Source organism: Ambystoma mexicanum, chromosome 11 (assembly GCF_040938575.1).
Source record: "Ambystoma mexicanum isolate Mex_15411 chromosome 11, UKY_AmexF1_1, whole genome shotgun sequence".
Lineage (NCBI taxonomy): Eukaryota > Metazoa > Chordata > Amphibia > Caudata > Ambystomatidae > Ambystoma > Ambystoma mexicanum.
The window spans coordinates 1,469,120,645-1,469,134,369 of NC_090934.1; the positions used below are offsets into that span (position 1 = coordinate 1,469,120,645).

A 13,725-nucleotide genomic window follows, 5' to 3' on the forward strand; every position below is an offset into this window, starting at 1 on the left:
GTCAAGTCGACTAGAGTTAGCCAATCGATACGGAGCCCTAACCTCTTGCAAGGATTTGGACTGAAGTACGGCTAAGCGGCCTAGCCAAACTGACCAGGAGGGCTGTGAAGTGCGGCCCGCCCCCTCCCACCCCCAAAGTCTGGAGATCTTGGGGGAATTGTTGTAATTGAATCCAGCACCCTTGGTGGCAAGTTTATCTTGGAATATAGCTGGGGCAAGGGGGAAATTTGATGATGAGGAAAACACTGTGGCGTTCTTGAAGTCCCACAATGTTGTTCTCTTGCAAGAGACCTGGGCTCTGGAGACCCCACTGTTAAATGGTTATACATCATATGGGATACCAGCGTGAAAGAATGCAAGGAGAAGATGTTATGGGGGGCTGGCTATTCTGATCAAGGTCTTGTTTGCCTGCAGGGTGTGTGTAGTGGAGACCAAGATGAACTCCCTACAGGTTCTTCACATCACATCCCCTAAGGGGGATACAATACTTATTGTGAATTTTTACAGTAGTCCCCATAAGGCTGAGGCAGACGGGTTAGTCAAGGTTAAGGTGGTCTTGGATGAGCTACTCCTTAATGGGAGAAATGGTAAAGAGCAATGCATTTGGGGAGGAGATTTTAACCTTAAAATGAGTCCACGTGTGCCACATGATATACTAGACCCATGGAGGACTGGTCACTGAATATCCCATTGCTGTAGATGAAGGAGTGTGTGTGTGCTAGGGTCTCTGAATGTGCTTTTGGCTCCTAGAATGGGGAATACGCACAGTGAATGGATGCATAGCACCGGACATACCGGGTAACCTCACAGTCGACAATCGTCGGGGTTCCTTGACGATTGACTATTTCTGTATCTCTCTAGAATTGTTGGATAGAATTGTGGGCTTTGAGGTGCTGATGGATGTCAGCAGTGACCATCCGCCTATATGTTTAAAGTTGAAGGGTGTGGTGGGGGGGGGTTGGGCCTCAAAGACATCCCAGTGTGCCTGGAAACCTGAACGTATTCATGACCAGGAGAATCAAATGGGGAACGAATACAGGAAACTAATCTACATTTATACTTCTTGTCGGAGAAACGATCCCTTATTCATGATATTCTGGATAGTACTGCAACCCTTGGTCATGTAGTAGAACAGTTTATGAATCGACAGGGGGTCTTGGCCAAGGGATTTACGACCAACTATAAGAGGAAGGATAAGCCCAATAATAGAGGGTGGTTTGAGGCTTGCACCGTCGCCAAGAAAGCTCTTCTAAGGGCCTTGAATGCACTGATATGCGCAAGAGGGGAGATCGTTCAGGCCAGGGCGCTCTATCGTGGGGAGTTAAAGAGAAGGGAAAAGGAAATGGAAAGGGAGCGATGGGAGGGCTTCCTGGATGCCTCGAGGAGGAATGACCAGAAGGCGTTTTGGGAGTTTGTGAAAGGGGGTCCATCCGATTCCAAATGGGAGAGGCCTAGCGGCATGTAAGTGGAAGATGTGGAATGGGTGGGGTAATTTGGTGACCTATTTGGTGGTGGGTCCCAAGCCGAAAGTCAAGGGAGAAGTGACCCTCCTTTACATTTTGGGTTAGAGGAGGTGTCTTGGGCCATCATGCAACAGGCCCGTAATTGAGCACCGGGTCCTGATGCCATCCCTTCAGATCTCTTTCAGGACCATCTGGAACTTTGGGCTCCTTTGCTGACTAGAGTATTGAATGCTTGTATGGATACAGGCTTGTTCCCACCCTTGTGGAAGTCGGCCATTATTATTTTTCCCATCTTTCAGCAGTGGGACCTATCGAGCCCTATGTCCTACAGACCAATGTCACTACTGAACACCTCGTTTAAAATCTTTGGAAGGGTTTTGCTGGGACATATTGCGTCCATCCTGGCTGATGGAGAGGTCGGTCCTTTCGGACGTCCAGTTTGGATTTCGCCCTGGGGTGGGTACCATGGAACAGAGCCTCAATGTTTACTTACTTGTTTCTAATTCAATTTTTTTTGTGGAGGGGGGGGGGTGGAGTTTATCTTGCTTTCATGGATCTGAGCACGGCCTTCAACAAAGTGGATAGAGCAATATTGTGGCCCGTGCTCTGCTCCATGGGCTGCCCAGAGATATCTTGGTGGTATTGCAGGTACTGCACAGGGAGAGTGAGTCGTGTGTGTGCAGTGGTGGGGGGGGACACTGCACAACTTGTTTCATGGCCCGATGTGGTGTCTGCCAAGGGTGTGTCCTAGCTCTGATCCTTTTTACCCTCTATATTAATGACCTTCTGAAGGCTTTGGCGGACACAAGGGTGGATTTTCCATGTCTGGGGATGTCTTGTTTAGCCTTGGTTCCTAGCCCTTCTTCCTCCCCACTCTCCTCACCTGTTTGGTAGTTCTCCAAATCCTCGGGGCTGAGATGGCGACGTGTGTAATAATCCCTCTTCTCCTTAGATGACGTTTGACTGCCACGAGAGGAAGCCACAGTGAATGCTTTGATACAAGCAGTCCTGAGGCTGCTCTCCCGTGGTCAGGTGGTAAGGGAAAAAGCCTTGATGGCAGAAAAAACCCTTTGACACGCAGAAGATTTCCAGGAGATTAGATGTCAGGTAACCGCCGACAATGCTGGTAGGAGGAACTCCACGGGTAGGAGAAAGGAGGTCTTATAGCAAGTTCTTCATAGTGGAAGACTGAGGCACGGAGATAACAGATACCACGAGGAGCGGCAGCAAAGAAACCCAAGGCGGAGGAGAGAGCAGGGAGAGAGGCTCGCCTCGGAGTAGCCGAGCGAGCAGAATAGCAGCCGGAGCCAAAGTAACGTAAGGAGCGGGAGGAAAAGGAAAGGAAAGCGTATCGCAAGAGTTGCGAACCGAAAGGAAGCAGAGCGGCTCGGTGTAAGCCGTGAAAGCAGAAAAACGAGCATTTCACCCAAAAAGTAGCACAAGCCAAAAATTCGGGGGTTGCAACGCGCCGGTCGTTGGGAGAGGAGTGAATTAGTACCTCCCAGCGGCTGCCATCTTGGGCGACCACTAGACCGTCACAGCACGTATGAAAACGACATGCTGGAACTACCGGTATAGTCGCTTACGTTGGAGCCTCCAACGCGGAAGCAACCGCCACTCGGCTCGGCAGATGACAGGGGAGTGGGGGGTGGCAGGGCATTTCTGGTTTTGGCATACATATGACACCGTGCTAATTGCCAGAACCCCAATGGCCCTCCAGGTGCTGATCTCCATTTATGCATCCTTTATGGGAAATCTGGGGCTTAAAATCAACACTAAAAAATCTGCAGCAATGGGATGCACAGGGCAAAGGTCAGGGAAGATTCATCCAATGCTCTGCAGTGAGGAAATTATTCCCAGAGTGAAGGAATTTGACTATCTAGGGGTCAGATTCTCAGAGACAATCACGGGCACGGCTGTTATTAAGAGACCATCTGCCAAGTTCAGTCAACCAGTGGGAGGGATATCTCGTTTTTTTTGTTGTCCCGCTGCCAAGGACATCCCTTGGATGTTGTCCCAAAAATGTACTGCGGCCAGACAAAAGCAGTCACTTTGTATGGAGCAGCACTTTAAGGCTTCCAGAAAGCCCCCAAAATCCAGGTGAAAGAGAATACATTTTTCAGCAGGCTATTGGGACTTACAGGATTGGCTCCCTGTGTCTTTATTCATAGGGAACTGGGAGTGGAATTTTGGGAGGACCAGTGGACCTCGGCTCCTATAACCTTTTGGATTAGGCTTTGGGCAAATGAGTATGCATCTATATGCCACTTTATTAAGTCCCTAATGGCTAGGGCCACCTGGAGGAAGATTCTGTGGCTCTCCTACATTGATGGAGCACTATCCAGTGGAAATATTCGGGCACTCTCGCCCCCAGCGAATCTGCTGACTACAAGCCAAATGAGATCCTATAAAAGCAGAATGCGAGAAGTGTTTAAGAGGAAAAGAGATCTCATGGAGTTTGCAACCAATTCAGATCGAGTGTATGCAGTGATCAGCCGGGGGCAAGAGATCCAGCCCGATTTAATTTGGGGCTCTACCAAGACAGACTGCTGACTGCTCACTCGTGTGAGATTTGATTGTTTGCAGCTGAGGGAAACAGCTAAATGGAGTGGGTTTCCTGATGAGGCGGGTTGCCGAGAATGTGGTGTTGCGAGAGGGGACATGATCCGTCTTTTGTTGTTCTGTCCTCCTTGCCAACATCTGACGGTCTACTTTACTGCTGGTGCTCAGGTCAGCCAACATCCGTACCTATAGGCCAGCTCTTATTTATCTTCTGACAGAAGATTCTGTCTTGACGGCGTGGGCGCTACTAGTATTTTTGAAAAGAGCCATGTACCAAAGAAAGGGGCTGCTCATGCAACTGCACTGAAAGTGGCCACCTTTCGAATAATTTGAAGGAGTGTTGCCCCAAATGCATTGGTAGTATTTGGTGGGTTTCTTGCTCCCTTTTTACACATTTTTCCCTGATGTTAAATGTGATGAATTGTTAACTATGCACCATATGGAACCGAATCTGTATTGGCACTTATGGCCCTTTTGTGTATGTTAAGTGTTTTTATCCACTTTTATAGAGAGCTGTGTTTTGATCGGTTACTCCATTTTTAAATGTTTTTTTTTTTTTTATATATGCAATCGTTAGCAGTAATTTTGTCATCATTTATTGTTATGTGTAGCTGTTTGGTGGCTTATTTGATCTGAATAAACATGTTGTCTGACTGAATAAAGTGTGCCCCATCATAGGGAGACAGCACCTGGAACTAAATTGGACCATTTAGTTAGACCCAACTATTCGGTTCATCCGGACACCTTGGTTAAGTTATATTCGTACCCCGTTTAGTTTGCCCTCGCACTGTAAAGGCTCTTTCTAATAAAACACCTTCAACATATGTATTTGAGTTTGTCTGGTCAGTTTATTCCTGTCAGACGAGAGCAATCTGGCAAATAGCTGGTCTGATAGCACAGGGAGTTCAGTGCTCGTCCCCGATATCTGTGTGCTGCCTGCTGTGATAGGTTTAAATTCCGGCAAATGCAACTCAGCCTTTCATCCTTCCGAGGTCGATAAATTAAGTACCACTCTGTGGGATAATAATGTCATCTGTTATTTCAGCGCTCTGAGACCCAAGGGATTGTAGCGCTATATAAGAAATGGATATAATTATTATTAAAGAGAACAGACATATTTTAATGAACACTCACAACAACTAATTTACCAGCTTAAAACACGATTTGGGTACAACAAGATGCAGTAGAATGGGATCAGATGGAAGGACTACTTAATACACAGGAGCTTTACAGAGTGATTAAATTGCAGATGTTCTATGAACTTTAATTGCTGAAGGCCCTCGTAGCAAGGGCCCACGCAGTGCTTGCTCCCACCTTGATGTTGGCCAGTCACACTGTGAGGGCTAAAGGTGCTGCTATGTCAGTAACCCCCCAATCCAGAAACTTTCGCTGTTATGTAAGTACACATGTTTAGGGCCCATGTCCCAGGGACTTTGCATGTTCCTTTTTTTTTAAAAAGGGATCAAGCCTGCATTCCCTTAGATATGGAGCCAAAACACATCTGTAAACCCCAAATTGTGGTGATGCCCGGACCAAGAGAACACCACAGATTCTAAAACACGTAACAGTAATGTATGTGGTAAGTCCGAGGGAGTAGTACAAAGGGGTGGCGTTTCAAACTCGAGGTTTTATTCAAATTATAACAAAATATCCAGTCTACCCTTATAAGTAGAAGGGTTGCCCTACCTCCCTGACTTTTTTAGGGTGCTCACCATCAGGGTGGTTTTCAAACTAAATAATCAGTCTTCTGTGCAAAATGATCCTACTCTGACCGGACAACTAACCGAAGATATTCAGCAAAGTGAAATGAATCCAGGAGAAGGGCTCCCGTCTTCTGTTCCAACTAGTTCAACCTTAAGGGCAGACTTCTAATGGTCTCTTGCAACAGTTCTGATAAGTCCTGGTAATTCCTCCCAGGGGCTTTGTTGGGCTTGGGTAAACATCCAACAATTATTCTTTCTCTGTTTTTTTTATATATATATATATATATATATATATATATATATATATATATATATATATATATATATATAATTTCTGGACTTACCTTTTCTTCTTCTTGTCTGTTGTAACAAGGGAGATCACTCCCGTAGTGTCCTCCTGCTTTTGCCACAGTTTCCACAAATCCTCTGAGGAGGGACACTACTCCCGTAGTAACCTTCATTCTTGATATCTCTTTGCAGAGATTACTTATTATCACTCTGCACGTTCCTCCTCGTCTTGGTAGTATTAAAGTCTTAAGTGAGAAAAGGAGGCAATATTGCAGTAACACACAGTACTGCTCCAGGTTGTTCTTGGAGGACCTCGAGGATTTCATGGTCTTGAAGGTAAGGGGGTTAGGTAGTTCCATCACGGAACTAGAGTCATTGTCCCCATGAGGGGAATCTCCCCCTGTTAGCATACTTTACCGTCACCCCTCAGGGGGTGGGGGGGATCGTTGCATAGTGGGCTCACCTCCCTAACCTCCCAGGGAAGGGCTTCTCTCTTAGGAGAAGTGACGAGATCCAGTGAATCGTCACTGTAAGTAAAACAAATAGTCTTTATATGCATGCTTTTTTGACTGTATTTGTGTGTTTGTGTATGTTTTGGTGTTGGGGGCTACATCATATTTATATTGACAATGACGGCTTGTTTTGTTAAAGTCATCATCAAAGTGCTATATTGGGCATTCTGGTGTAGATTGTGGCTGCTGCTTTGTGAAGGTGATTTACAGTGGCCATACATACCGGCACATATTTGGCTTCATAAAAGTGGTTAAGAATGACCATTGGCCACAGCTTCATGAAAGTGATAGACGACGACCATTCTGGGGTGGATTGTGGCTGCAGCTTCGTGAAAGTGATTTACAGTGCCCTTGCTGCCATATATTGTGTCCATAGCTGTATGAAAGTGACTTACAGTGATAATGCTGGGATCTGTTTGGACATGGCCTTGAATTGTTTCATGCTAGTATCCCCTCAGGAGTTGCCTGCTGTGATGGGTCCGAAATGAGAGGCTGACGCAAAGTTGTAATGTTTGTCTTTTAGCTTCTTCATTAACATTCATCTGCTTGTGATAATGCTTGCTCCAACTTTCACCATGTTGACATCTCTTGCATGAGGCTTTGTGCACATTTTCTCTCTGTATTTTACTTGGTCGGCATTCAAAACAAGTTCTTAATTGCTCACATGCCTGTCGGTACGCCCTGGGGTCCTCAACATCTCTGCGCAGACTCACCGGCGTCTGGTAGCGTTCCGACCTTTGGCACGTTGCTGCAATGAAGCTTCTCCTCTGGGACAGTGTTTCCCACTCTGCAGACCTTCTGCCAGCTACGCATTCACCCGCCGGTAAGACTGCTGGCTCTCAGCATGACCACGAACCCGGTAGTTCTGCCGGTTCCCCACTGGTTCTCCCATGGTGCTTGCTGTCTTTTCTGGCCTGGCGCCATGCCAGTAGGTAATGCTTGCGAGCAGACGTCTGGAAGAGCCTGCCTTCTCCAGCACGGTCCGTTCTCATGCTGCTGCCTTCCCCCCTCAGTTCAGTTTCCTGCTTCTCCCGTTCCGCTTCTCTCTTCTCCGACTCCTGTTTGAATTAGTGAGCTATTTGTAAATGTCCTGCCCGTTCTGGCTTTGTTGCAACAACTAGTCTGCGTTTTCAGTTTGGCATTTCCTTCAATCCATATGAACTCCTTCCTCGTCTCAGTACTTGAGGCTTTATGGGATTTGGAGTCCATATGATTTCTGGGACTTCAAAGTGATATTGTTTAGGATTCTTGTTTAGAACAAAATGATTGGAGACAGGAGATGTTAGGTATGTGTTATGTGGATGTGAAGTACGAATGCCATTCTTCAGAAAAGGGTTTTGGGGTTTTACGATGGGAGGAACTTGTATAGTGACTGCACACCATCAAACATTTTGGAATAAGAAGGTAGTATTCTCTGGCAAGGGAGGAATAACGCATCTCTCCTGATGGGGTCACCAGCTCTCCCCGACAGCCGTCTCCTCCCATGTGATCCTCCCTCATACCACCCCCAGGGTCAGGATAAGGTGGCGACTGCTGTCCCCTGGCCACATGGGAGGAGATCTTCGACTGGGGATCAGTGATGACTCCACAGGAATCATCACAATGGCACCCACCACTGGCATGCTCATTGTAATGTTACTGGCTGTGCGCAGCGGTGGTTGGTATGTTTGGTTTCCGAGTGACAGATACTGCTCCCCTTGTTTCTACACTAGGTGAAAGGTGAAATGTTTGATTAAAGCACTTACTTAAATCTTTCCTCTAGTGCAGTGTGCACCTGCGGCGACCTGATCATCATGCGCATTGGCATTTGAGTGTCTTCCCAGGCGGCACAGGACACTGGCGTTGCTTCTGTTTGGTCAGGGAACTTGGGGGCTGGGACCCCTCAGCTGGGCTCACAGGGGTGCCCACATTGTGTTGCGAGACTGCCACCAAACAGTTGTATATTAGCATAGCAAATAATGGGGTTGGATGTTGCATATGCCAAAAATGGCTGTGTATTTTTATGAGAGCAACGGAATGATATAGGTTCCTTTTCGTAAGAGTTGCAAGTGAGAAGTTGTTAGGGAGATGTATCATTGTTATGCTCGATTCCCCTCTCCTAGTGAGTCCCCCCCCCCCCCACACATTTTGCTGGACTGCTGAGCCTTTTTCCACTCATTTATTCTCATGGGCTCTTTTTTTTTTTGGAACTCTTTTCTTTGTATTTATACTGTTCTATGGAGTCTACTTTCCTCCATCTCTCTTTTTAAGGCATCTGTATTTTTCTATTGCAGCCCATTGCTTCTTATGGGCAGTGTTGCTGGGGACCCTTTGGGCCCTCCTTTGAGATTCTATTCTGTATCCTCGAGTAACTACAGTTAGTAAGGATAGAGAGATGCTTAGCATCTCTCCTAAAAACTTTACAGTCTGCGATATTGGCACACACCACCTTCAGTGAGTGCCAGAGGGATACATTGTATCCCCCTTCTCTCTGCTCATGTGACTTTAGTCGCATAGACCACCTTCTAGTTATGGCTGGTGGCAGTGGACGTGTCCTACCAACTGCTGTGTGAATTTTCTATGTACAATAGGGTTACCCAAGTTCTAACTTGGTAGCTTCTTTCTTTGTTCGCCATTACTAGCGTGGTTGTCCTTTGTCAGCCCTTCTACTGTCCTGGGAGGTGGGGTGTGTGTGCGGTTGTCTTTCCTTTGCTGGGAACCCTTGGGTGTCACTGACTACTAGGCACCAGTGTGTCTGTGGAGGAGTTTTTCCCACCTCTGCCCTTTGTCTGGCCGAGTGCATGAATGGAACCAGCTCCTACTGGTGGGGCTGTCTGTCCTTATTGAACATCCACCCGCCCCTTTCTGAAAACTGCTGAGAGAGATTGCAGAGGAGTGTGTGCAGAAAATGAATAAAAGGTGAGGATCCTTAGGTGAAAGGCAAGCCGACCACTGGAAACTGAAGTAACTGAAGACTACTAGAGACGCCTGCGACCCTTTGCAACACCGTGAAGCGACCACTATTGTCCTGACGGCGACTTCTGATCGAGGAACTCTGAAAAGGATGACTCCTTCCCTTTGACTGGTGGGAACAACCAGACCTAGACTAACTTTGATTTGAGCCATCTCCAGAACTCCTGTGAGTTTCCAGAGCTGCAAAACCTCAATGCCAGGAGACATGCTGCCCATTTCGAGTGCATCATTGTGGGAAGGCCAAATTCGCCCAAGTCTTTGCTGAGCCCTCCAGGACAAACTCAATCCAATTTGTCCAGACCTCCTCAGCAGAGTGTGGGACTGGAAGAAGCGAAGAAGATTGACCGGGCGAATTGCGTCCTTTGGTAGTGCTCTGAGAAACCTGAAGGTGTCACACTTACTAGTTCCCTGGGAAGATCTCTGGCACAGAGTTTAGCAACTTCTGTAGTCACTCTGCAGTTTTGGTCCCTTTTCTGCAGTACTGTAAGGAACTCATGGTGGCAACAGTAAAGACCGACACAAGTGATCACAGTTCAAGGGTGTTTATTAAACTGTATAAATGGGTGAGGAAAACGCCTACTCTAAACCTAGATCTTAGGTGGGAGCAAGCTACAACCATCAAATGATAATAAGACAGACCTAGTGGCGTCTCGTCAAATAAAAAAGGGCCTATACTAAAAAAGAAATATTGCCAATCCTTACCGCTAAGTTACAAAATAGTGTGGGATAATGTTCACCAGAAAAGAAAGAAGTGTTCACAAATGGTAAGTCAGGATGGTATACCTGGGGTCTCCCTTCCCCACGCTTTTAGCACGGGACAAGGCGAGACTCTCTAGCACAGCACACTCCTGGGCTTCTCCAGCACAAGCTTACAGTTAGTTTCCGAAATATCAGGGCCTACTGTGGCCAAGTCTCTTTTACACCAAGTCTCTTGCCTCAGAGGGCCTGATGTACTATAAACAACAACGTTCCTTTCAGTAATCTTCCCGTCAGGTGATTTCATTTCACCCTTGGATCCCTCTCAACCGGGCTGCGATCCTTTTTGTAACCTTGGCTTCCATCAGCCATGTTCACATTTGCCAGTTTCACACAGTTCACTTATTCACAATACCTTGCAGGATTCACTTTTGCTTCTCTTAAGCCCCCAGTCAGGCTTTCTCTTAAGCCCCCAGTCAGGCTTTCTCTTGGGCCCCCAGTCAGGCTTTCTCTTGGGCCCCCAGTCAGGCTTTCTCTCGGGCCCCCAGTCAGACTTTTCACATTTATCATTCATACAGCATTTTCCCTCATCCGGGTGCACTTGCCTTTTTCACAATGTTGCAACTTTGGTAATGGGTTAAGGACCTTCGATTGTACAAGAGATTTTGGCTCGACCCTTTTATGACCACCTTAACTCTGTATGCCGGCCTTTCCTATGGCCTCTTGCCACTATATTATTCAGAAGGGGGACCAGCCAGTCTTTTGAATGTACGCCCACGTGGTGCCGGACCACTCTACAGCTGGTCTTTCCCTGTTTTAAAAAGTTCAATAGCACACAAGTTCATAAAAAGTTGCCATTTGCAACCTTCGCTCAACACTGTCCGGTTTTACTATTGGTTCTCTCTCTGACTCACTGGCTGTGCTGACCTCATCTTTTTGGTCTCTGGAGTCTGGTACCACGGTAGCAAGCACAACTCCCCACCTCGGTTATCACTGCGGGAGGGTCCTGTGCACCATTGACATCTCGGCTGTAGTTCCCGGTCTTATGATTTCTTTCACTGAGGTTTTGCAGGCTTGGGTTGAAAAGGGCAAGGGCACTTCCCTCCTTGTTATCCTTTCCGGTCTCGCTGCCTTTCTTCTCCGTTTGAAATGCCATCCTGGAATAGCTGCCTCCTGCTGCGTTTGTCCTTGCTCAGAGTGTGCTCTTGTGCTCCGCCTTTTACCCTGTGGGGAAGGGAAAGGGCTGTCAGGTGTGTAGTTATTGTCAATTGCCTGACTCTGCCTGACCCTGGTGTTGGGACACATCAGGTAAATGGCTCTGGTGTTAGTTTGTTGTTTTCCACGGTGTAAAAGTGTTTGTGTTGGAAAGAGGGGAGAGGGGAGGGCAGAGCTTCTAAATATCTTACGGGGTAGGATGTGGAAAAGGTATAAGGAAGGGGGTATCGCATCTCACCCATCAGTGTCCCACTTCAACCCTCTGAAGACCCCCCCTCCCCCCCCCCATCCAGGTGATCGTCCCCCACTGGCCCACCCCTGGGAACTGGATCCAATAGTGATGGCTGTGTCCTGGCCACCTGGATGACAGCTTTCTGGGGACTAGCGGGTTAGACACCTTCAGGAGTTTCGCACTCCTAAATGAAGGAATAGCAAGGCGTAAAGGAGAAAATAAATAAGTTTGGTGTTCAAGTCGCATGCTGGAGGCAGTGTCGCAGATGGCACAGAAAACTTGAGTCTCAAATGTAGTGCCTATGGCCATCCTTTTCTCTCTCGGCTTTCCACGAACCTCTGTCCTAGCCCAGGAGTCCTTAACTATGGTTAGTGCTATTGTTGGCCCCTACTGTCTACGTTCTGTCTTAGACTGATAATCTCCCTTAAAGAAGGTTCACTGTCTCCCTTGTAGACTTTCTCATTTCCCTACTCTCAACAGAGTTTTGTGTTCTAACTGGTAATAGGGTTGTGACTTGCAGGTGCTCTGTAACATGTTGCCTGGTTTCACTCCCGAACACCGTTCCCTTTACCTTCTACTGTCTGCTTCACCCCTAACTCCTCCCCATCAATCTGCGCTACCACCGATCTTTCACTCCTCTCCTGCCTCTACCCATTGATGTTAACTCTCATCCCACTCTACTACTACTCCTCCTCCTCCTCCTCCTCCTCCCAGACTACTTTTCCTCCCACACTACTGCTGTTTCTCCTCCCATACCACTACTCAAACCGGCTCTTTCCACTCTGAAACGGTCTTCTCAGGCTCACACCTTACACTCCCCTTTCTAGGTGCTTGTCTCAAACACATTCTCACTGACTCTGCAGAACCACGATCATTACTATGCCAAAGCCTCACCTGATCCAGAACTCTTCTCCACAAGCTGCCGCTCCCTTCTTCCGGTCTGTTGGTCGCCATCCACCTGCTACTCTGACCTCACATGTTATTCCCAGACTGCCTGTTTTCAAGCCCCCTTTCCCCTGCTTATATATCCCTCCTCTGGTGAGGGTTAACCAGCTGTCCCTAACCTATTTTGTTTTTCTTCCTTTCCCTCCCCGGCTGTGTATGCGCAGCAAAGAGCTTAAAAATGGGGCTTAGCCGCACCAACTTCATCCACGCGGCCTTGCTGCCCCCAGCAGATTTGGCTGTGGAGGTTTGTCTGAGCGAGTGACTATTCTTGGGTGCCCTCCGTCTTCTCCCTTCTCTTCTTGTTTCAATGCTACCATCTGATTCTACCCAGATACAGGTTGGCATAAAAAAGCGGGGCAGCATTTGGTACCGTCTCCACTGCCACCGTCCACCTTAGGGGTAGGACTGGCTCTGGATTCCAGCCTGCTAGGCCTCCCACCCCAGGCTGAGACCAGTTATTGGCCTCATCACAGCAGTGCTTGCCAATCTTTGACGATGTAGGATTCTTGTGTACAGCTCCTTGCCCTAAACCATGGAAGTGCTTTGCTTGTGTAGCTCTAACCTTCCTGTCTGAAAGCTCCATGTCTCGCATGAGACGATGCTTTTATTATTGTCCTTCTGCCATAGACGTGGCACCACCCTGAAAGGTCACACCGCAACAATGAACTCCTGACTTTTTTGCTTTTTATGCAGATCCACGGCTCTCAGATCCTGGAAAATGTGCACAAGCATAGTTGTGGGGGACTGCCTCCCGTCCGCAGCGCATTGGAAAAGTAAGTAGGCATTTCCTGTTCTAATGTGGACTATTTTCCATGCATTGCAAAGGCCTATTTTATTTGTATTGAAGCAAATGGTTAATTTGTGCGGTTTATGCAAAGTATTTTTTTTATTGTTGCTGGCCATGTCCTAAAATGTTGACTCATGGCTTTTACTGCGCATATTGTTTTTGTAGCGGAATGAGAAGAAGGGCTTAAGAAGTATTGTAAAATAGTATAAATGACCATGGGGACTCATAAGTATGCCTGGGCTTCTTGAGGAAATGGCAATGCATTTTGGAGGTAAATCCTCGAAGTGAGGAGTGGCAGTGCTAGTCCCCATTTAAGACTTCCCCAGAACCTCATTGTGGATTTTGGGGTACTTACCATGTTAATGTTAAA

The 13,725-nt window shown here is 47.3% G+C and overlaps 1 protein-coding gene across 2 annotated transcripts in view; it reads left to right on the forward strand.

Moving 5' to 3' along the window:
* TUBGCP4 (tubulin gamma complex component 4) overlaps nt 1-13,725 on the forward strand; it is a 317,619-nt gene that overhangs the window by 80,210 nt on the left and 223,684 nt on the right. For both annotated transcript variants that reach the window (XM_069625149.1, XM_069625148.1), the window contains exon 6: nt 13,262-13,341. In XM_069625149.1, coding sequence (XP_069481250.1) covers nt 13,262-13,341 — 80 coding nt within the window. The remainder of the gene's footprint in view (nt 1-13,261; nt 13,342-13,725) is intronic.